At 37.0% G+C, this 23,123-nt stretch overlaps 1 protein-coding gene and 1 long non-coding RNA gene across 2 annotated transcripts; one reads left to right on the forward strand and one right to left on the reverse strand.

Annotated features, from left to right (window-relative positions):
* Positions 1 to 1,864: 1,864 nt before the first annotated feature.
* On the reverse strand, positions 1,865 to 15,650 carry LOC122615978 (UDP-glucosyltransferase 2). Its single transcript, XM_043791186.1, has 7 exons — positions 15,579 to 15,650; positions 15,430 to 15,512; positions 13,331 to 13,388; positions 7,289 to 7,472; positions 3,221 to 3,517; positions 2,369 to 3,156; positions 1,865 to 2,316 (listed from the first exon to the last, which is right to left on the reverse strand). Exons 2-7 carry the CDS (start codon positions 15,506 to 15,508, stop codon positions 2,148 to 2,150), a joined length of 1,575 nt encoding a protein of 524 aa, XP_043647121.1. The 5' UTR covers positions 15,509 to 15,512; positions 15,579 to 15,650; the 3' UTR covers positions 1,865 to 2,147.
* Positions 15,651 to 15,769: 119 nt separating this feature from the next.
* Positions 15,770 to 17,696, forward strand: LOC122615986. The gene is made up of 3 exons (XR_006325887.1): positions 15,770 to 16,051; positions 16,140 to 17,075; positions 17,165 to 17,696. It is a non-coding gene; the product is annotated as an uncharacterized LOC122615986 (long non-coding RNA).
* Positions 17,697 to 23,123: the final 5,427 nt, after the last annotated feature.

Genomic DNA, 23,123 nt, shown 5'->3' on the forward strand with positions numbered 1-23,123 from the left:
AGTACTATGGGTATTCTTATTGATATGGCTTCTCCGGATTTCATCCTTTTTATCTAACGAAGACTACTTGGGATCCAGCGATGCGTACAGGGTTGAGGGGTGGTCGTGGCCCTGCCTTCAGTCCTTGGAGTCCACCGATGGGCAAATGAACAAGTTAAGTTCGATATGCCAGAGTGAATTTGAACGAACGAAAGATGTTAATTTCCCGTGAGTTGCGCGTTCTTGTCACTCGCGATTAGGCCGGTTGCCGCAAATGTTATTGCGAGCCGCGAACTTACAAAACGTTTCGTTGTATCGTACGCGCACCGGTCCCTGTTCGGGCGCCAGTTAATTACTTTGTGGTTAGCAAGGTAAATAAAAAAAAATAATAATAAATTGGAGTTCAGTTAAGAACGACTTTATTTGTATAAATCCAATTTAAATTTAAATTACCCTAAGCTGTCCCTAGCAAGCTGTGAGTCTTTGGCAGTGAGCTGCGCTGCCCTTGGTGGCCACGACATCGGCTGATGTTTTGCTGGTCAAATCAGTGCAGTCTTCTTGGAATCACTTGCATTGGTGGGAGCGGAAGTTGTTACCAATCAGATTCTTCGAACTCTACTTGGCAGCTCGGCGTGTGCAGGAATTTATCGAATTCTGCTTGGCAGCTCGGCGTGTGCAGGAAATTATGCAGACGCTGAGCTTGCAGATTGAAGCAAGCTTGTTGGGGTTCATTGTTCTGGATTTAAACATTTTTGTTGTTAACTTACATGATCGAAAGTTCTATGCGTGCTGACTGCGCTCTTGCGGTACATTTAACAGCTCTCTTACCAGTTTTGGATTTTATGTCTTTGTACAGTGGTCTCAATCAAAACAAGAGAGGAGATTTTATACAATTTCTGAAATATCGGTACAAATTGGGAACAAAATAGCACAATGAAAAAAAATTTGAAAAGTGTGGGGGTAGCAGTTTTGGGCGGTTTGCGGGTGTTTTTTCTTTAGTATAGATCATCTGATTGGAGTCCACAATACGGAGTTCACTCACCCTGGATTGAATCGATGCATAAAACTTCTTTCTGTTTGCCTGCCTAACGGCCCCTAATTGGGATGCAAACCGAATATTCCAGTAAAGAAATGTTATTTAATTATTGTTTTACAAAAAAAAAACCGAGAACTTGGTGGCAAGAAATAATTAATTTATTAAGCGTCGACCGACAAGGGACGAAAAAGAATGTGTGTGCGCTAGAGGATTTCAATTTTAAACATTACTTATATTTCACACGATCGTACTTAGAGCCTAAGCGAAAGTTCCTGCAATAGGATCTTTCCTTTAATCACAATGGCACTTAATAAGCCGAAAGGGTCAGAGAGCTTCGATATGTAATATGTATGTCGGAGACCTATGACAGAAGAGTCATTTTGAACTTGAAGGCATCTTCGCTAGGCAACCCCGATTTTTCTAACGCCTTAGTTGACTTTAAATCTGAAATAGGTATCGACTTAACTGTGCTCTCAGATACAGCCTGCTGTTTTAAGAACCTGAGATACGTCAAACCTAATTGTCATTAGCTCCTTTACGCATTCAGAACAAGGTAACATGTAATCGAGGTAAAATCGAAGTACTCTTTTTTAAACACACGAATAGCCAAAAATGGGCTGGCCCAGCACCATATGTGACTGTGTTGAGCTTGTATGGATACAGTCGGAGTTGAAGTTTCTCTTTCGGACTTTCACTAGCTTAGTAACGGGTATCAGATAGTCGAGGAGCTCGACTATATCATTTACTCTTGTTTTGAGAATGTAATTTGTTTGCGATTTATTTGCACATTCTTGTTTTAAGTAGAAGAATCTTCTATTAATATCATTAATTCAGTGTCAATAAGATAAATATGGTTTATACATTAATTTATTTAGTTAAACATAAGTGTTTTAAAAATGGTACACTGGAACAGTCACAAATTTGTAATGTGTTCTGTTTTTCCGCTTTAAATCAAAATGTATCTTTCTTAATATTAAAAAACCCCACTCGTGATATTTTATATATACAATTTTGAATACAATACTTGGAATAGTCAAAATTTTCTATTCGATCCATTTCATTGACGCTGTGAATCACATTGTATTCTACTTAATTTTTAAGTACCCCACTATTGGGATATTATAGAGTTCTGTTAAATCTTCTTTGACTTCGATTTTGCTATTGTAAATGAAGGAGACATCAGGAAATGAAGATTCCGTACCTTCTCGGATCGGAAATCCATGCGCTTCAGTGCTAAAATCAGGCCGTAAAGTAAAATAAAATACACCGCAACTACGTCGAGTAAGTAGTATTGCCACCATCTAAGGAAAAAGGATTAATATGGTGACACTAAAATAATCGTTTTAAACTCACGTCATATTTCGGGAGGGAGTCTGTAGATGATAAGCGCCATTGTGTCGCAGCACATATTCGGTCCAGTATATTGCAGTATCTAGCGCTGTTGAGCGCTGGTCCAAAAAGAGCTTTTGCCGATATCGCGCTGAATTTCTGTAGCGAGGATCGTGAATCACTTTCATAATAGCCTTGTACAACTGATTGGTTGATAGCGTCTGAAGATCTAGCTTTATTGCATAACCATCGATCTCGGCCTTGGCAGAGTTAACATCGTGGTCGCAGAATACCGGCATTGTAACTACGGGTACTCCGTGATATACCGTCTCAAACATGCTAAGCAAGCCTCCATGTGTTACAAACGCTCTAAGCTTCGGATGTCCTAAAATGTCCTGTTGCGGTAGCCATTGTGAAAGTTTTACATTTGATGTGATATCTTTTATATCTGTGGAACTGCCTTCATACTTCCATAGCACATGATACGGAAGACGTGCAAAGGTCTTTACAAGCATGTGACGCAAGGCCTCTGGCATGTTTGCGGCCTTTACGGAAGAACCCATAGAAACATAAATGAATCCTGATGATCCAGAAGCGCCGATGAATTCCTCAAGGTGTCTAGGAAGTTTTCTAGCAGGCCTGCAGTGAATGCAAGCCACTTCTGCTACATTTGGATTTAAGGCTCTGGGATAAGATAAAACTGCGTGTCCATTTTGCAAAATGAAACTCACGTTGCGCGACATTTCATAGGGATGCGGGATCTGAGCACCCAAGTGCTTTCGCATCACAAGGTGTGTCCGACGCATTACATACTATAGTAAAAATTAAAGTAATGGTAAATAGTTAATACTAGGCTAAGATATGAATTCCACTCACCATGTGCATCAGTGTTTGTCCTATTTGCATGGCCGTGTTAATAGCCCTTTCGTAAAGATTCATTGTGTCCGTAAATCGGGAATAGAAGTTCGGAGTAATAGCGTAGCTAACAGGATTTCCTGCAGTCGAGATACTTCCTGTATAGAAGCCCACCGTGTTTATGTACATAAATGGAATCTTTAAATCGTATATTAATCCCAAAAAGCACTCTGGAAAAGCTCCATCCAATATGGCCAAGTCAAAGCTTTTCGTGGTCAGCTCCATAGTTTTTGAGTCACGAAACATTGCATCGCATGACTGTTAATTAAAAACACATTAATTTTTTTGTATCGTTTCTTAATTATCTCTAATTTATTCATTCATTTATTCATTTTTAAAATCGGTAATATCCACCCGAATGAACGGTTCAACGGAATAATACTAATGTACTCTTCTGATCCTTATTAGAAAATGCGACATAAAATCCTTAAGAATAAAAGAACACTTTTAATTCCACATTATTTTAAATAATTCGACTCAATATGAAAGGAAAAACCCTAGTTTCTCGCTTTTAAAATGTTGTGCAAGGCACACACATATTTTAATACCCGTTACTCGTAGAGTAAAAATGTAGACTAGATTCGTTGAAACGTATGTAACAGTCAGAATGAAGCATTTCCGACCATATAAAGTATATATATTATTGATCAGGACCAATATCTGAGTCAATATGGCCATGTCCGTCTGTCCGTATGAAAGCCGAGATCTCAAGACCTATAAAAGCTCGAAAGTTCAGCTTGCAAACTACAGGGACATAGACGCCGCGCAAGTTGGTTTAACCATGTAGCCACGCCCACTCTAACTCCTACAAGCCGCTCAAAACTGCCACGCCCACACTTTTGAAAAATAATTTGATATTATTTCTTTTTCTTATTAGTATTGTAAGTTTCTATCACGCCCACAAACCGTTCAAAACTGCCACACCCACACTTTTGAAAAATGTTTCAATATTTTTTCACATTTTTGTTAGTCTTGTAAATTTTAACGCCCACAAACCGGCAAGAACAGTCAGTGTAGAAATTTCTCTTTGCACTACCACTAGCTGAGTAACGGGTATCAGATAGTCGGGGAACTCAACTGTAGCGTTCTCTTTTGTTTTTTATTAGTATTGTACATTTCTATCTAACTGCCAAAAATTTTATGCTACGCCCAGCCTAACGCCCACAAGCTGCCCAAAACTGTCACACCCACACTTTTGAATAATGTTTTGATAATTTTTTACATTTTAGTTAGTCTTGTTTATTTTTTCTCGATTTGCCAAAAATCTTTTTACCACACCCACTCTATCGCCCCACTATCCGCCAAAAACTGTCAGTGTTGAAATTTTCCTGCGCACTTTCATTAGCTGTAACGGGTATTAGATAGTCCGGGAACTCGACTATAGCATTCTTCCTTTATTTTACAATAACTTATGTTTTTTTTGTCCTAGATAACAGGACGCTCAAACTCCTTTCCATCAAAGCTGTGCTTTTCGTTGTCCTATTGTTTAATAGCGCCCTGAGGCTGGGACACTTTCCAAGCAAAGTGGATACGGCAATCATAACGATGATTCCGAAGCCTGGGAAGCAGCCCACTGAAGTAGATGCATATAGGCCCATTAGCCTTCTACCCGCGCTGGGGAAAATGCTGGAAAAGAGTAATACTCGAATGCATCCTCAAACTTCCAAGCGTGAACAAAGCTATTCCAAAGTGGAAGTTCGGCTTCCGAAAAAATCATGGCACTCCAGAACAACTATCGTATTAAAATCTTTCTATCGGATAGGCAGTTCAGTGTGGTTGTCGATGGCAACAAATCGTCTACACGTACAATCTCAGCAGGTGTACCCCAAGGTAGTGTTTTAGGCCCGACTCTTTACTCACTGTATACCGTATAGTTGATGACGAAAACGTACTTATTGCAACCTACGTGGATGACACCGCGGTAATGGTCAGGAGTACAAGCATGAGTGTCGCAACCAGGGGCCAACAGGAATATGTGACGGCCTTCGAGAAGTGGGTAACGGAATGGAATATCGGCATTAATTGCAGCAAATGTGATTGCGTCACTTTCACTAAAAGGCCTTTGAACTGCTCAGGAATTTCCATGCTCGGCTCCACACTTCGACACGAGACCTTCTACAAATACCTCGGGGTGATTTTAAACAGAGGACTAACGTTTCAAAGGCATACGACGATGATCTGCAAAAATGTCGTGGCTCTTTTCGCCGAGAAACAAACTCTCACTGGCAAATAAGGTGCGCCTGTATAAATCCATCCTGACCCCAATTTGGAAGTATGCGTTGCAAGTCTACGGAATTACGGCCAAAAATAATCTGAATAAAATAAGAGTCTCTCAAAGCAAGGGCATTAGATCCAGAGATATAAAAAGGGTTCTTAATATTCCAAAGATAGGCGATGTATGCAGGACCCATGCTTAAAGATATCTGAGGCGGCTCGGCTTCCACCCCAACAGCCTGGCGAAAAGGTTTATCTGTCCCCCGCGAAAAAGAAGGCTGAAGAGATTCCACACACATGATCTACCATCGAGATTGGTTTAAATATTTTTTCAATGAAAACAAATCAATTAATTATTGTTAGATTAGCTTAATTTGTAAAGTGAAGTATATATTGTTATGCCTACGCTGCAAAACTATATAACCTGGTAAAGCTGCCACATAGGTAGCAGTAAACTTGTTTAATTCCAATTAATAAAATGTAAAAAAAAGAACTGGCAAGAGAGTGTAGAAAATTGACTAATGCTACTTTTGAATAAGATGAAAGCGTCTAAGTGCTTGACATCCAAACTAAATGGGGGAAAAACTCAACCTATTTGGAAAGCGGGATAATGTATATTATTTTACCTCAAATCCATATTTTTTAAAATTTGTTTTTAATTAATTCTAGTATTCAATCTATTTAAAAGTTGCACCGTTCAACTTTTTATACCCATGCAGATGGGGTCTTTTTATTATACCCGTTACTCGTAGATAGGGTTTACTAGATTTGTTGAAAAGTATGCAACAGGTAGAAAGATGCGTTTCCGATCTTAAATAGTATATATGGCCAATTCTCGAGAAAGTACAAGTAGACAAAGTCTATAAAAGTGGGGTTTTTCACTTTTATGCATAAAAAATTAAGTAAATTTCAGTAATATAAGCATTTTTGACATTTAATCGTAAGACATTTTGAAATATTTCGATGCAAAGCCGAAGAAGTGCAAAAGTTCTGTTTAATACATTTATAGGGTTTTGATAGTGATCTCAGAAACTATAAAAGCTAGAAAGTTGAGATTCAACATGCAGACTCCAGAGACATAGACGCGCACTCTAACGCCCACAACGCACAAAATTGCCACGCCCACACTTTTGAAAAATGTTTTAGTTTTTTTTTTCACATTTTTCTTAGTTTTGTAAATATCTTTCGATTTGTCAAAACAAACATTCTAACGCCCACAAACCGCCAAAAACTGTCAGTGTTGAAGTCTCTCCTTCGCACTTCCACTAACTGAGTAAAGGGTATCAAATAGTCGTGGAACTTGACTATAGCGTTCTCTCTTGCTATAATTTATGTCATTCCCTTTTAATATTGGATTCCCATCGATCCTACGATCCAATAACGGCGAGCTTATCAAGGTTACTAATATACCTACCTAACAAACCAGAATATAATGTCCTATTTCTGCCATATACTTGATTTATAATCTATTCAGTAATTTTCAAAATTTAATTGACACAAATACTGCAGATCTTAGAGACGAAGATCAGAAGAGCGAATCTCGTACATCCGGCATTCGAAACTAATATTTATGCAAGCCGTTATTTTGCATCGAGTACAAAGGAAAACCCTCAGTCGTAACAACCCAAGGGACTTTAATTAGGTCAATTGTGCAGGTACAGTTTATAACTTTTCTATCAAATTAACATAATAATATTTCGATCTTTACCTATTACGACAGTGAAATAGATTTTTAATCAATCAATATAAGCATCAATGTCAATTCCCTTCTTTATATTGCTGATAATCTTCAATCAGTTTAATTTACTAACTTACTTCGAAAGCGTATCGCAGGCCATCCCAGGGCCTAATGGGCATTTCTCCAGCCATTCGTGAGCCCAAAAGATCCCAATTGGTATAGTTGTGGATATATTCAACCAAGCCGGCTGGTGTTACCTCGTGCAGTCCTTCAATATTAAAATCAGCCGGAAATCCACTTATAAAGGTAATATTGTGCCCTCTGAAAACAAAAGCATACAGGTCCAAATTTGTATTTTATAATTTTTTTCAATATTTATTGAGGATTTTTTAATCGAATATCTAAATCGAACAAGAGAGAACGCTATAGTCGAGTTCCTCGACTATCTGATACCCGTTACTCAGCTAGTGGAAGTGCGAAGGAGAGTCTTCAGCACTGACAGTTTTTGGCGGTTTGTGGTCGTTAGAGTGGGCATGGCAAAAAGTTTTTTGGCAATTCGATAGAAATTTAGACGACTAATACAAAAATGAAAAAATATCAAAACATTTTTTAAAAGTGTGGGCGTGGCAGTTTTGGGCGGTTTGTGGGCGTTAGAGTGGGCGTGGCAACATGAATCGACAAACTTGCGCTGCGTCTATGTCTCTGGAGTCTGTATGCTTAGTCTCAACTTTCTACCTTTTGTAGTTCCTGAGATCTCAACGTTCATACGGACAGACAGACGGACAGACGGACGGACAGACGGACGGACAGACGGACATGGCCAGATCGTCTCGGCTATTGATCCTGATCATGAATATATATACTTTATATGGTCGGAAACGCTTCCTTCTGCCTGTTACATACTTTTTAACGAATCTAGTATACCCTTTTACTCTACGAGTAACGGGTAAAAAAATAGTAAGGAGTGGTTGGCAAAATGCGCACAATTTACTGCCAGCGGCGGTTTTTAATATTTTGTTTTAATTTCAATTTTGTAAACTTAATTACTACAACTCCGTTTGCTTCGCGAGTGAATCTATTTTGATTTGTGCACTTGTTTAAACAATTTAACAAAATCTTTAACTTCTTTTTTTTTGGGGTTTCTTTACTCTCCCTTTCGTGCGTTGGTTCGCAGAGCTGTTTGGCGGTTCCCACGGAGAGAAACTGCCGAATTGCAGGCCACCATATCCGGTGGCTTGCATGCGCAGTGAAAGAACTGCTGATCGCGCATTTAAAGGGCAATTGCCCGGAGCCCGATCGGAGCACTCGCGGAGCGAGTGACTGACACCGGATATCGAAATGCTGACCTGACGCTTTGGAGACTGCGCTGCAGCGAGGCAGAGGCCTCAAGCTGGGAAACGGGTTGCTCTTTAAGTTAGTCTAATTTTGTACTCCGGGGTTTTAACAGTCTCGATAAATAAATTAAAATAAAATAAAATATAATAAAGATAAAACTATCAACGAAGTAATTTACATAATAAACCACGCTGTTTTTATTCAACGTGCGCTTTTGCGGTCATTTAACAACTCGCTTACAAGTTTTAATTTTGTGTCTTCGTACAGTGGTCTGAATCTTAAAAATATGGATACTAATGTTGTCTGCTTTCAAAACAAAGGCCCTCAGGTCATAAAGCCTGAGCAGCCAAAAATGACTCAGTCAGCTATTAGAAGAATCTAAGATCGGCATCTAGAAAAGATTCTGAGCTATCCGATTAATCCTATGTGTGGAGATAGTACACAGAGATTCCGATTTTCCCGCACTGGTTTCTCAATCAGTGATTCTACCTGTCCCGATTAACTTACCATCACAAATGAATATTGAGTCTTGACTACCGGCACAAGTTGGCCCTTCAAAAATACAATCTGAAGTACCAAAACCTCTCACGCTGGTTTCACTAAAGAAACAATCGTTTCTCGTCTTTCCCCTGATTACATTATCTGATGTATTGTCTTATATACAAGACAAAACAAAAGCCGAAGATATAAAAGTGGAAAGAATTAAACGTTTCTTGTGCTAGGGACACTTTTTCTTTCAAGATAACAGTCCCTTATAAACAATTTTCGATGTTCGGAAACTATAAAAGCTAGAATGTTGAGATTCAGCATGCAGTCATAGAAGCAGCGCAAGTTTGTCAATTCATGTTGCCACGCCCACAAACCGCCCAAAACTGCCACGCCCACACTTTTGAAAAATGTTTTGATATTTTCTCATTTTTGCATTAGTCTTGTAAATTTCTATCGATTTGCCAAAAAACTTTTTGCCACGCCCACTCTAACGTCCACTAGCTGAGTAACGGGTATCAGATAGTCGGAAAACTCGACTATAGCGTTCTCTCTTGTCTTAATAATGCAAAAGATTGCCTTTGCTCAGTCAGGAGTTTTGAGTAGTTTGTGGGCGTTCGAGTGGGCGTGGCAACATCAGTAAACAAACTTGCACAGCGTAGTCGTCACTGAAATCTGCATGCATAATCTCAGCACAGATTTTATTGTTCCCGAGATTACAGCGTCCATACGGACGGATAGATGGACATGACCAGGTAGGCTCGGCTGATGATCGGGACTAAGAATATATATACTTTATAGGGTCGGAAACGCTTCCTGGTATCTAAGTCTTTCATTAAAAAAGTATTGGTGACGCCTAACATCACATTGATAGGTTTTTATGAGCGGTTTAGGAGCTAGGAAATGCTTGTGGTTGGCGTATAAATGAATGTAAGTCAATTTAACAGTCGATCAGAGCTAGCTACCGTAACGGCGTTTGTTGAAGATGAACCAGGCTGTAATGTTATTCTACCCGTTCCTCGTAAAGTAAAAGGGTTTTGCTAGATTCGTTGAAAAGTATGTAACAGGCTGAAGGAAGCGTTTCCGACCATATAAAGTGTATATATTCCTGATCAGGATCAATAGCCGAGTCGATCTGGCCATGTCCGTCTGTCCGTCCGTCCGTCTGTCCGTCTGTCTGTCCGTATGAACGTCGAGATCTCAGGAACTACAAAGGTAGAAAGGTAGAAAGAAAGAGATTAAGCATACATACTCCAGAGACATAGACGCAGCGCAAGTTTGTCGATTCATGTTGCCACGCCCACTCTAACGCCCACAAACCGCCCAAAGCTGCCACGCCCACACTTTTGAAAAATGTTTAGATTTTTTTCATTTTTGTATTAGTCTTGTGAATTTCTATCGATTTGCCAAATAACTTTTTGCCACGCCTACTCTAGCGCCCACAAACCGCCAAAAACTGTCAGTGCTGAAGACTCCTTCGCACTTTTACTAGATGAGTAACGGGTAAACTGGACTATAGCGTTCTCTCTTGTTTTTTTATAAATTGTCAAATTTTTGTCATCTAGCATTCAATTTAAAGAGCATAACAAATTGACTAAAGATTTTAAAAAACAAAACATTTTTAGACCCTTTTGACTGCGAAAACAAAGATTTTGTGTTGTAATAACCCTAGTTAATTTTTCGGAGCCTAAACTCTGTAAAACGGTTTATCCTCGAATATCACAAACATTTTATTTCATCAACGATAAAAAATCCTCTCTATTAATTAATTTTTGTTAAAAAAGTGTTGTTTTTATCACCCTAAATAAATATTAAATGGAATTGACTGCAAACAAAATCCTTTTTTCCCGCCCTGTAAAGAAAGTTCCGCCCTCAAATGTGATTTGTATCAGATGCAAGATTAAATTTTTAGATTTCTTTAATTTCCTCCAAATTTTGGTACATTCAGGTTTTCCAAAATGTATTTTTCGACGATTTCTGTAAGATCGTTTTTACCCAGCTAAGGCTGTGGTGTTCTGTGCTTTAAAATGGTATGCTGGCGTTGAAATGTTTAAAGGAATACTAAAAAAATTCTTTAGATATTGTATGTGACAAATTCTTTGTTTGAATGCGGGCTTTTCTATCATTGTTGTACCTGTTACTCGTAGAGTAAAAGGGTCGACCAGGCCATGCCCGTCTGTCCGTCCGTCTGTCTGTCCGTCCGTATGAACGTCGAGATCTCAGGAACTATAAAAGCTATAAAGAATGTTGAGATGAAGCATGCTGACTCCAGAAACATAGACGCAGCGCAAGTTTGTTATCCCATGTTGCCACGCCCACTTATTATGTTTTCCTACATCGCATGAAAACAAAAAGAAGCTGGTTCAAAATGCTTTTAGTTGTTTTGTTGCGTTTTACTTTACTTGCATTTTAAATTTTGTATTGTCGATATCGTCAGTATTTCCTGGTGTCCTAGAAATTTCGTGACGGCTTTTAAATTTGGTTAGGTATTTTGCAAGTAAGAAACACAATATAAATAATACTTATAAATATTTAATATTAATTATATTAGGCGTTTTTCTTTTCCTATCCATTTTATTTTCTTTTTCCATTCTCCATTATTGCAGTTTATTTGCAAATTTTTGTTTTAAAATTTCTAATGCTTGTTGATTATTAATCATTCCTAATACATTTATATATTATTATACCCGTTGCTCGTCGAGTAAAAGGGTATACTAGATTCGTTGAAAAGTATGTAACAGGCAGAAGGAAGCGTTTACGACCATATAAAGTATATATATTCTTGATCAGGATCAATAGCCGAGTCGATCTGGGCATGTCCGTCTGTCCGTCCGTATGAACGTCGAGATCTCAGGAACTATAAAAGCTAGAATGTTGAGATTCAGCATGCAGACTCCAGAGACATAGAAGCAGCGCAAGTTTGTCAATTCATGTTGCCACGCCCACAAACCGCCCAAAACTGCCACGTCCACAATTTTGAAAAATGTTTTGATATTTTTTAATTTTTGTATTAGTCTTGTAAATTTCTATCGATTTGCCAAAAAACTTTTTGCCACGCCCACTCTAACGTCCACTAGCTGAGTAACGGGTATCAGATAGTCGGGGAACTCGACTATAGCGTTCTCTCTTGTCTTAATAATGCAAAAGATTACTTTTGCTCCGTCAGTATAAAAATGTATCGCAAAAATTCAACACGGCTACTAATCCAGAAACTTATACAGACATATTCTAGTTAACATAACATGAAAAATTAGTTATCTATTAAACCCGGACTTTGTTTATTTTATTTTTTGGGTACCCTTCTATTAGATGCACTCATACGAGTTATCAGTATAATTGATTCTGGAAAAAATCCATAAACATTATAAAAGAAGTATGAAACAAAGTCCCACGCCCGGCAAAATGGAATAGAAAAATTCCTTCTTGTGAAATACCTTCCATTCGAAAAAGAGTTATCAAAGAACATGTTTTGGAATAATCTCACTTCCGACTGGGGGCACATTTAGGGTCAAAAAGTAAATTTAGTTCAAACAGTTTTAAAAACCGGAAAGTTTAGCTGGAAATCTGCTATAAATATAAAATAAGTTAAAATAAAAAACATTTGGAAAAGTCGTATAGGCTAACAAGAAATCTGCTATAAATATAAAATAAGTTAAAATAAAAACAAGAGAGAATGCTATAGTCGAGTTCCCCGACTATCTGATACCCGTTACTCAGCTAGTGGAAGTGCGAAGGAGAGTCTTCAGCACTGACAGTTTTTGGCGGTTTGTGGGCGTTAGAGTGGGCGTGGCAACATGAATCGACAAACTTGCGCTGCGTCTATGTCCCTGGAGTCTGTATTCCTAATCTCAACTTTCTACCTTTTGTAGTTCCTGAGATCTCGACGTTCATACGGACAGACGGACAGACGGACAGACAGACGGACGGACAGACGGACATGGCCAGATCGACTCGGCTACTGATCCTGATCAAGAATATATATACTTTATATGGTCGGAAGCGCTTCCTTCTGCCTGTTACATACTTTTCAACGAATCTAGTATACCCTTTTACTCTACGAGTAACGGGTATAAACATTTGGAAAAATCGTATAGGCTAACTAGAAATCTGCTATAAAAATGTAATGACTCTTCAAAAGGTAAAATTCATGTAAAAAAAATTGTCCTAGATGTCATCGGATGGACGAATGAACGAACGGTAGTAGTTCTGATAAAAAACTTTTTTTCCCTACGGGGACTGAGCGTTACAGCGTAGAATAAATACAATTTACTTCGCAAGAACAAAGTCCCAAAATAAATAAATGTTGTTTACATTATGTTATAGAACAAAATTTAAATAATATCTGATTTTATATATACCTGGATATTAATCCCTTAGCCAACTCCCAGAATGGTATCTTGTGAGACTTCGTACCGCCTGAAAATTTTAAAAAATATATTTTTACTTTGTACACGAGTAATGTATATTCGTATGCACTAGGAGAAAAAATTTCAGTATTCATTGAATAGCTCTAGCAAATGTTTTTTTAAATTATTTTTTTAAAAATTAAATTTAACAATAAAAGAAAAAAGTACAGTTTTTATATTTGTGAGCGTGGCATCATTCTGAAATCAACTTTTTAGAGGTAAATAATTATACCCTTTACTCGTAGAGTAAAAGGGTATACTAGATTCGTTGAAAAGTATGCAACAGGCAGAAGGAAGCGTTTCCGACCATATAAAGTATATATATTCTTGATCAGAATCAATAGACATGTTAATCTGGCCATGGCCGTCTGTCCGTCTGTCTGTCCGTATGAACGTCGAGATCTCAGGAACTATAAAAGCTAGAAAGTTAAAATTCAGCAAGCAGACTCCAGAGACATAGACGCAGCGCAAGTTTGTCGATTCACGTTGCCACGCCCACAAACCGACCAAAACTGCCACGCCCACACTTTTGAAAAATGTTCTGATATTTTGTTATTGTAAATTTCTATCGATTTGCCAAACATTTTCTTTCCACGCCCACTCCAACAAACCACCAAAAACTGTCAGTGTGGAAATCTCCCTTGTACTTCCACTAGCTGAGTAACGGGTAACAGATAGTCGGGGAACTCGACTGTAGTCTCTGGTTTTATGATGTTTTTAATTACAAGACCAACGAAGACTTTTTGTGAATGCTTTTTGCAGAAATTTCAAAGCTAGTCGACTTGACTGTTGATTTTGGATATATACACTATATAGTGTTTTGGATATATCGTTTTTGCTCTTTTAAATAAACCAATTACATAATAGCTCATAAAAATAATAATGAGAGCGCAGACAAGCTAAAATTTATAAATATATAATTTTTATAATTTATAAATTTTACAAATTAAAATGCGACTTAAATAGCACATACATATGTACATATAGAAAATGTTAAATACAAAATTGGTAATTTTTAAATTTTGATAAAGTGGCAAATATACAATTTCCAAAGTTTTATGTTGTTAGTATATAGCTAAGTCCGATCGTTTCCGTGGGAGAAAAGCATCGATTTATTTTTTAACCGAATTTAGCCATGGTCTAAATTACCCACTGCAACAGCAAAAACGCAAACAGATTACCAGAGAAGAAGAAAAAAGCTACGAAAGGTAATTTCTAAATTAGCAAGATTTTAGTATATAAAACGTACACAACAAGTAAAAAAAGGTCTAATTCAGATCAAATATTCTAAATAAAATGTAATGTCCTTCAGCATAAACAAGTAATAAAAACGAGTTCATAAATGTTGTGATATCAAACAAAAATTTTTTGAGGTCGTAAAAACAATTGATATTAGAATTGTTGTTTGTTAAAGGCGCGATCGCCACTATTTGCTACCTCATTGAGCAGTAAATCAAACAATATATTGGGGCTCACAAACCAATTAGAGTCAAAAAAGAAATTTGTCTCTGAGAACGAAATGTACTACCACATTTGATCTTTGGACAATGACATTGTGGTTGCTCAACTTAAACAACAATCAAAACGAAATGAATATGAAAAATTGTTATTCTAATATGTATTGTCCATGTCATTTTATGGCTAAAGCAATAAGAAAACAATATAAGCTGAAAAAGCGATGGCACCCTCGGTATATATCGAACTATAAGAATAAAGTTTTATAATGTTGTATAAGGAAAAACCCAATATAATTTATTTTCATGATAAGCTAATAACGTAAAGACATCATAATCAACTGTAAAATTAACTGCTTATAGTAGCCTTTAATCGAATGAATAGAATTCAATAACCTATAATAGACTCCTATACATTTAAAATTAATAATACTTAAATCTTGAAAGTTTAATTGAAGACATTTAATATAATTGGGTAAGCAATTTAATGGTAGGAAAAATTCGATTTTTAACTAATAAACTGAGATGTTGGTATCCCAAAAATCGAACTTTTGCATTGACTCTGACAGAAATTATAAAGTCTTAGACTATTCTTACCTTGTGTAGCCATTAGGATGTCCGCAGCCAATGTGCCGCAACTCCAGATAATAAGATACAATGCAATTTTTTGAAGCATGTTGCTAAAAAAATAAGTTTATTTTAATTTAGTGGGTGTCGGACTTGGACTTCTTAGTATCTATACCGACTTTTTTATTTTAAACCATTTGTCGCGACGTCAAGTCAGTACGTAGTCTACAGTCTAATAGACTTTTTTTCTAAATAGCTTGCTATTTAAGTCTTTTAATCGAGCGTATAGTAGTACACGGCTCAAAATTACATAATGTATATATAATTGATGCGATTCCATTTAAATTAACTTTTAATGTCGTACAGTCAGCAAAAAGTCAACAGGTAGTAAACTGGACTACCTCTATAACACAAGCAATACACATTTGGGTAATAAAAAGATGTTCGCCCAAAGCGAAGACCCTTTTAATAGCCATACTTCCTACTCACTAATTGCTTTTGTTATACTACTCAGCACTAAATACTGATGCTGTAAAACTGCTTTACTAAGAGATCTTAGTACTTTCCCTAATTGTATTACAAATGTATACAAAAGTAACAGAACGAAAAATAATTTTAGAAAGCGATAGTTTTCATACCCTTTTATCTTTACGTAAGAACTTGACAAAAATTGCATTTATGCGATATAAATATAAACTAATGGATAAATTGAACATTTTCATTTTTTGATAAATAATTAGAATGCCAGCTAAATGGTATACTAGCAAGCCATACTTTTAAGGCGATTGTAAAATTTTCAAATTAAAAGATGGTCAACTATTCTTTTAAACGCCTTGGAAACGAACGAAAATGGCTACACTGACTTTATTGATCAATCTGCTTTACAACAATGATCTTCAGACGTTATGCAAACTTACGAAAAATATATATAGATGGCGAAGGAAAAACAAAAAATGGAGACACAGTGACATAGACGCAGCGCAAGTTTGTCGATTCATGTTGCCACGCCCACCCTAACGCCCAAAACTGCCACGCAAACACTTTTAAAAAATGTTTTGATATTTATTCACATGTTTGTTAGGCTTGTAAATTTCTTTCGATTTGCCAAACTTTAAATTCACTTTTATTGTCGTACAGTAGGCTAGATTTCCTCTAAAATCCAAGCAAGAATTAAAGTAATAAAGACAGGATGCCTAAAAACGAAAACTTTGTAAAAATTCTCAGAGACAAAATACTGGTGCTAAAAAACAACTCTAGTCTTAATGGTTATGGCCACATCGTGTTGAAAAGTCCCCTTTTACAACGAATGTGTTGAAAGTATTCTAAAATATCTAAATATCTAAAAGTCCAAGATCCCAACAATCACATCTAAAGAGCATACAGCAAATAACTATTTATTCCTAAGCACGGGCAGCCGCAAATAGATCGCGAAAAACTATTTTAAAAATTTAATTATTCAAGCTTAAGTTGTACAACTATCTTCGCAAAAAAAAGCCTTACAATTTTGAAAAAGTATTTAGAACACCGTTTTATATTATTTGTTTAAGGTCATAATCCATTCGATTTATGTGACTAGGGGATCGTGCAAAAAGTACTTATGTATATATGTTATATACAGGACATCATTAAATCTGCTGATTTTCAGTCATAAATCAAAGGACACGATTGCTATATATGTATGTAATAAAAATATTTAAAAAAAGTATCTCCTGCACCATTGGGGACTTTTGCAAGGTTTTATCTGTGTGTTCTCTCCCACCATTAGGACACGGGCAAAAAGGATTAGGACCTCACAGCCGGACACAAGGACTGGAGAGTGCCCAGGCGAAGCTAACTGATTTTTGTGCGCAAGCAGAGGCTAACAAGCAGCCACATTACAGTAATCACTTCCGGGCAGCAACGCACCCAAGCATCATAATGATACGCCTGGTTTAATTTAAGCCGAACAGTTAGTGCGGCAGACCAAGGCCAGATCGTGTCGACGGTGCGAGAATGCGGGGCAGATATCACGATCGTCAGCGATCCCTAACGGACTCAAACTAGACCTTCGACCTATTAAAAAAAGGCATGCTGGAGGTGTAGCAGCGAAGTCTTTTAACTATTAGCGCTGCATTCGGATAACGGATTCGTTAAAGCAGTTGGTGGATTTACAGTGTATACTAAGCTTCTAGTCTTCCAGCAATTTCAGCTGACAATTTCAAAGTCGAAAAATGATTAGCTAATTTATTGAAAAAAAAACCCTAGTATATTTATATTCTCTATTATATAATTGATATTGATAGTTATATATTGATACATTAATACATGCTGACTGTATTATATATATAAAATACTTGAACAATGAAGCAAAATCAAAATTTACCTTCATTGTTTTTGATCATAAAGTATTGTAGTTCGGTCTTTTGACCATATATACATAATTTGATAAAAATCGCACGACTATATGATATAGTTTCGACCACAAGCCGCCCATAACAGCAACGCCCACACTTTTTATACCCGTTACTCGAAGAGTAAAAGGGTATACTAGATTCGTTGAAAAGTATGTAACAGGCAGAAGGAAGCGTTTCCGACCATATAAAGTATATATATTCTAGATCAGGATCAATAGCCGAGTCGATATGACCATGTCCGTCTGTCCGTTTGTCCGTCCGTCCGTCTGTCTGTCCGTCCGTATGAACGCTGAGAACTCAGGAACTACAAAAGCTAGAAAGTTGAGACTAAGCTTACAGACTCCAGAGACAGACGCAGCGCAAGTTTGTCGATTCATGTTGCCACGCCCACAAACCGCCCAAAACTGCCACGCCCACACTTTTGAAAAATGTTTTATTATTTTTTAATTTTGGTATTAGTCTTGTAAATTTCTATCGATTTGCCAAAAAACTTTTTGCCACGCCCACTCTAACGCCCACAAACCGCCCAAAGCTGCTACGCCCACACTTTTGAAAAATGTTTTGATATTTTTTCATTTTTGTATTAGTCTTGTAAATTTCTATCGATTTGCCAAAAAACTTTCTGCCACGCCCACTCTAACGCCTACAAACCGCCAAAAACTGTCAGTGTTCCACTAGCTGAGTAACGGGTATCAGATAGTCGGGGAACTCGACTATAGCGTTCTCTCTTGTTGAAAATGTTTTCATTTTTTTTATTAGTCTTGTAAATTTGTATTTTTGGAACGCCCATGGTTTTTTGTTCCTTTTATTATAGTTTCGACAATTTCTATCGGTATACCAAGAAAACTTTGCAGATACTCAGAGTAACGGGTATCCGATAGTCGCTGAACTCTATTCTGTGTTTAATGTAATAAGGTGTTCGGTACACACCATTTTTTCATTTAATATATAGGATTCGGCTTGGCCAAGCTATCTTGTTTTCGTTCTTCTTTAATATACGTAAACTTAAAACGGTAGCTGCAATCTTGCACTCCCTAAGTACGTCTTTTGCAATTTGCCTAGGACAAATATCGCGTGTATGTCATCTGTCTACATGCACCGATAAGCATGCTACAGTGAATCTTCGCTAAAAATGCCCCAATCTGGCAATACGTTTTAAGCAGGTGGGAATTATCCCATTTCGGAGACGAACTTTGAATGTTTTGCACAAGCGGCAGTTCCTTTAACTCCAATTAGTAACGATGAGATATTTGTTTAGCTACGGTGATATAAACAGCTTTGACGAAGTTGATTCGATAGGGCCTATCGGTAGAATAGAAAGCATGAATATCGAATTGAAATGCTGACAATCAAAACTCTAAAGATTGAATCTCATGCACATGCTGAAAAGAAACATATGACGACTGCCGATTTTAATAAGTAAATAAGTTACTTCAATAAAATATTTTGTTGCCTCAACCTGCTATCCGCAACAAGGTTGCGTCTTTAACGATGCTAAAGAGCACAATCTCGTGAATTGTCCCTTGTTTATTAATCTATTCTAACGTCAGAGACACAAGGAATCGAGCCAAATGGCCCCTTTGCTTGAATGTTGGCCAGTTCCCCGACTATCTGATACCTGATACTCAGCTAGTGAAGAAATTTACAAGACTAACAAATATATGAAAAAAACAAAAAAAGGATTTTTCAAAATCAAAAAATTAAAAAATATCAAAACATTTTTCAAAAGAGTGGGCGTGGCAGTTTGGGGCGGTTTGTGTGCCTTAGTGTGTTGTGTGCGCAACAAATTTGCGCTGGACCTTATTATACCGTTACTCGTAGAATAAAAGGGTATACTACATTCGTTGAAAAGTATGTAACAGGGAGAAGGAAGCGTTTCCGACCATATAAAGTATATATTCTTGATCAGGATCAATAGCCGAGTCGATCTGGGCATGTCCGTCTGTCCGTCCGTATGAACGTCGAGATCTCAGAAACTATAAAAGCTAGAAAGTTGAGATTCAGCATGCAAACTCCAGAGACATAGAAGCGATTCATGTTGCCACTCCCACTCTAACGCCCACAAACCGCCCAAAACTGACCCCCCCCCCCTTTTGAAAAAAGTTTTGATATTTTTTTATTAGTCTGTTTTTCATTTTTTTGTTAGTAATGTACATTTCTATCGAGCCACGCCCACTCTAATGCCCGCAAACCGCCAAAAACTGTCAGTTTTGAAGAGCCTCCTTCCTAGCCTAGTCTTGGAACTCGACTATAACGTTCTTTCTTTGGGGGAGGACATTTTGGGCGGTTTGTGAGGGGTGGAAACATTTCTAGCTTGTACAGTTATTAAGATCGGGGCATTCATATGGGAAGACAGACGGCCGAACGGACGGACATGGGTGATCGACGCGGCTATTGATCCTGATTAAGAATATATACAATTAGGTCGGAAACGCTTCTATCCGCCTGTAACATACTTTTCAACGAATCTAGTATACTTTTGTACACTACGAGTATTATAAATGCTTTATCTCAACATTTGTATAGTTTTTATAGTTCCCGATATTTCAGCGACCAGATAGACTCATCCAGTGATCATAACCAAGTATAATTTGATAAAAAAACATTGGTTCAAACCTTTTATTTTTGAGATTACATTTGAAAGTTTTGCATCAAAATTTATGAGAATATCTTCAACCGTTACGTTGAGATTACGAGCAATCAAAAAACTAGTCTGTCTTTCGCCTCTATTAAGCCTTGGAAGCTACACTTAGACGTGCCTTGCTTTATTAGTGACGTGGAGATTGTATAAGTGCCTAAAAAGTGACAATCTTTTGTGTAGCTCACACTCTACATGTTAGATTTCACCTCTGTAGGTCTTACAATTCTCAAGATCTCGACGTTCATACGGCCGCACAGACGGTACGGTAGACATAGACATGGTACATATATCGACACGGCTAGTGTTTTTGGAAGTGTTCCGAACTTAATATATCGGACCATTTTATCATATTTGTATTTGCAAAGGAAAATAACGAAAAATAGTTTTATTATTTTGACCATATTGGCTCCACTCTGGGGTACATAAAGTATGTACATAAAGAATGTGCGATAAAGGATAGAGGAAAAGGAATCCGATCAAGGTCGTGTAATTACATATAACACAGTATTTATAACATAGTAAAAATATGTTCTTTGGCTTAATACCGTTAGCTTCCTTCTTGTTTATTGCGGGAAATCAATATGAAGAAAGAAAATTTCGTTCGAGTTTCCGACGTGTAATATTCTATTATCATTGCTTTTATCCCTGCATGCCTCCTTGCCTTAATATGAATTAAAAAGATATTATAATTATTAAAATGTGACTACTCAAAACATCGATTCAAAACGTCAAAATTACATTTCATCTAAATATCGTTATCGTATTGCAGTTCGACATCGGTTGCAGTTATTGTATAGTTTTATATAATTAATTAGATGAAATCATAATCCAAAATCTTGTCCTTTATTTTTTTACTCGGGTTATTCGTACCGATTCAAAAGTGTGTCAATCGAAGTAGGACATGCTGCACGTTCACAATAACTCAAGTTATTAAACTCTAATGTTATTTTTTTAAATATATTGTGTTATACTTTAATACCCTATGAATATGCATTGCAGTGAGATGAATTTTCTGATGCCCAGCAGTAATGCTACTGCTGAGACTGTGTTTGTTCACGGCAGTATTTGCAGGTATACCAAACCGTTAGCACACTTTCACCAGAGTAAACGAACTTTTAAACACCCATTTTAATATATTTTAAAATGTAAATATTTAATCATAACAGTTAATCGCACTGTGTTAGGTATAACACCGTATGCAATTGGAAAAGAATAAAATGGGTGTTACAAATGCGGCACCTCATCCAGTCTATCTCATTAGCACATTGACACTTAGCCCGATAAACCAAAACAAGCCAACAAGCAACACGACTTTTCACTTTTCTTTAAAGCTCTAAAGCAAGAGCCCCGACGAAGTTTCTCCGCGAGTTAACTGAAACAAACTGAACGTTGAGCTAGCTTTTTTGGCTCTGTTTAACGTCAATGTGAGGGACCGGTGTTACAGCAATATATGCATACAACGTGTTTAGGTAAAGTTTCAATAAATTTAAGTTGACGGTGCTGCATCTGCGGTTCGCAATTTGGCAATTTCTCGAATTTCCTAAAAATTGTATAAGTAATTAGTACTATCTTCTAATAATCATATTTTTAACCAAAATGTCTACATTTGGATGCATCACACCCCTAAATTTATAATAATTGTAATTTTTGTGCACTATTCAAAATAACCCATACAAATAGGCAAATTTGTTTTTGGTGTATCACAAGGTATTTGCTTTAGAAACATATTCTAATCTGAAACTCAAAATATTTCATTAATTGACAGAAGCAACCTTCGGTTAGCCAGTCAATTATATAATTCAAAAAATAATAGAACCCTTAGACGAGTTCCTCGACTATCAGATACCTTATACTCAGCTAGTGGGAGAATTGGAAAGATATTTAACAATTTTAAAATTAAAACAAACCTTAAAAAATAAAAGAAGGCAGCTTCGGTTAGCCGGTTTATAATATATTCAAAAATAGGAGGACGCTTTAGATGAGTTCCTTGACTATCAGATACCCTAACTTAGATAGTAGAAAACTTTAAAAAGTACATAAATTGTTCAAAAGTGTGGTAGTGTTAGTTTAAGGCGGTTAGTGGGCGTTTGAGTGGTCGTGTCAGCGGTTTAAATTGATATTGTTATTAGCACAAAAACAAGACTATAGGTACATTAACACTAAAGTTACATAAACAGAAAAAATGTATTTAAAAAAGAGACGCGAAGATTCCACCTCCTTGTTTGGAGTTGTTGTTTTTATACCCGTTACTCGTAGAGTAAAAGGGTATACTAGATCCGACCATATAGGGTATATATATTCTTGATCAGGATCAATAGCCAAGTCGATCTGGCCATGTCCGTCTGTCCGTCCGTCTGTCTGTCCGTCCGTATGAACGTCGAGATCTCAGGAACTATAAAAGCTAGAAAGTTGAGATTCAGCATGTAGACCCCAGAGACATAGACGCAGCGCAAGTTAACCCATGTTGCCACGCCCACCCTAACGACCACAAATCACTCATTAATGTCACGCCCACACTTTTGAAAAATGTTTTGATACTTTTTCACATTTTGTTTTTTTTTTTTTATATATGATATTTATATTTAGACTTGTAAATTTCTCTGATTTTGCCACTCTAACGCCCACAAACAGCCAAGGACTGCCAGTGTTAAAATTTCTCCTTCGCACTTCCACTAGCTTAGTAACGGGTA

The sequence above is a fragment of the Drosophila teissieri genome, chromosome 2L (assembly GCF_016746235.2).
Source record: "Drosophila teissieri strain GT53w chromosome 2L, Prin_Dtei_1.1, whole genome shotgun sequence".
NCBI classification, from domain to species: Eukaryota; Metazoa; Arthropoda; class Insecta; order Diptera; family Drosophilidae; genus Drosophila; species Drosophila teissieri.

Excerpts from the sequence above, each read along its gene's own strand:
- LOC122615978 (XM_043791186.1), bottom strand. The coding sequence starts at position 15,508 with ATGCTTCAAAAAATTGCATTGTATCTTATTATCTGGAGTTGCGGCACA. Across the intron at positions 3,518-7,288 it reads GCCTGCGATACGCTTTCGAA|TCATGCGATGCAATGTTTCG; the intron begins GTAAGTTAGTAA and ends TTTAATTAACAG. Across the intron at positions 2,317-2,368 it reads ACTCCCTCCCGAAATATGAC|ATGGTGGCAATACTACTTAC; the intron begins GTGAGTTTAAAA and ends CTTTTTCCTTAG.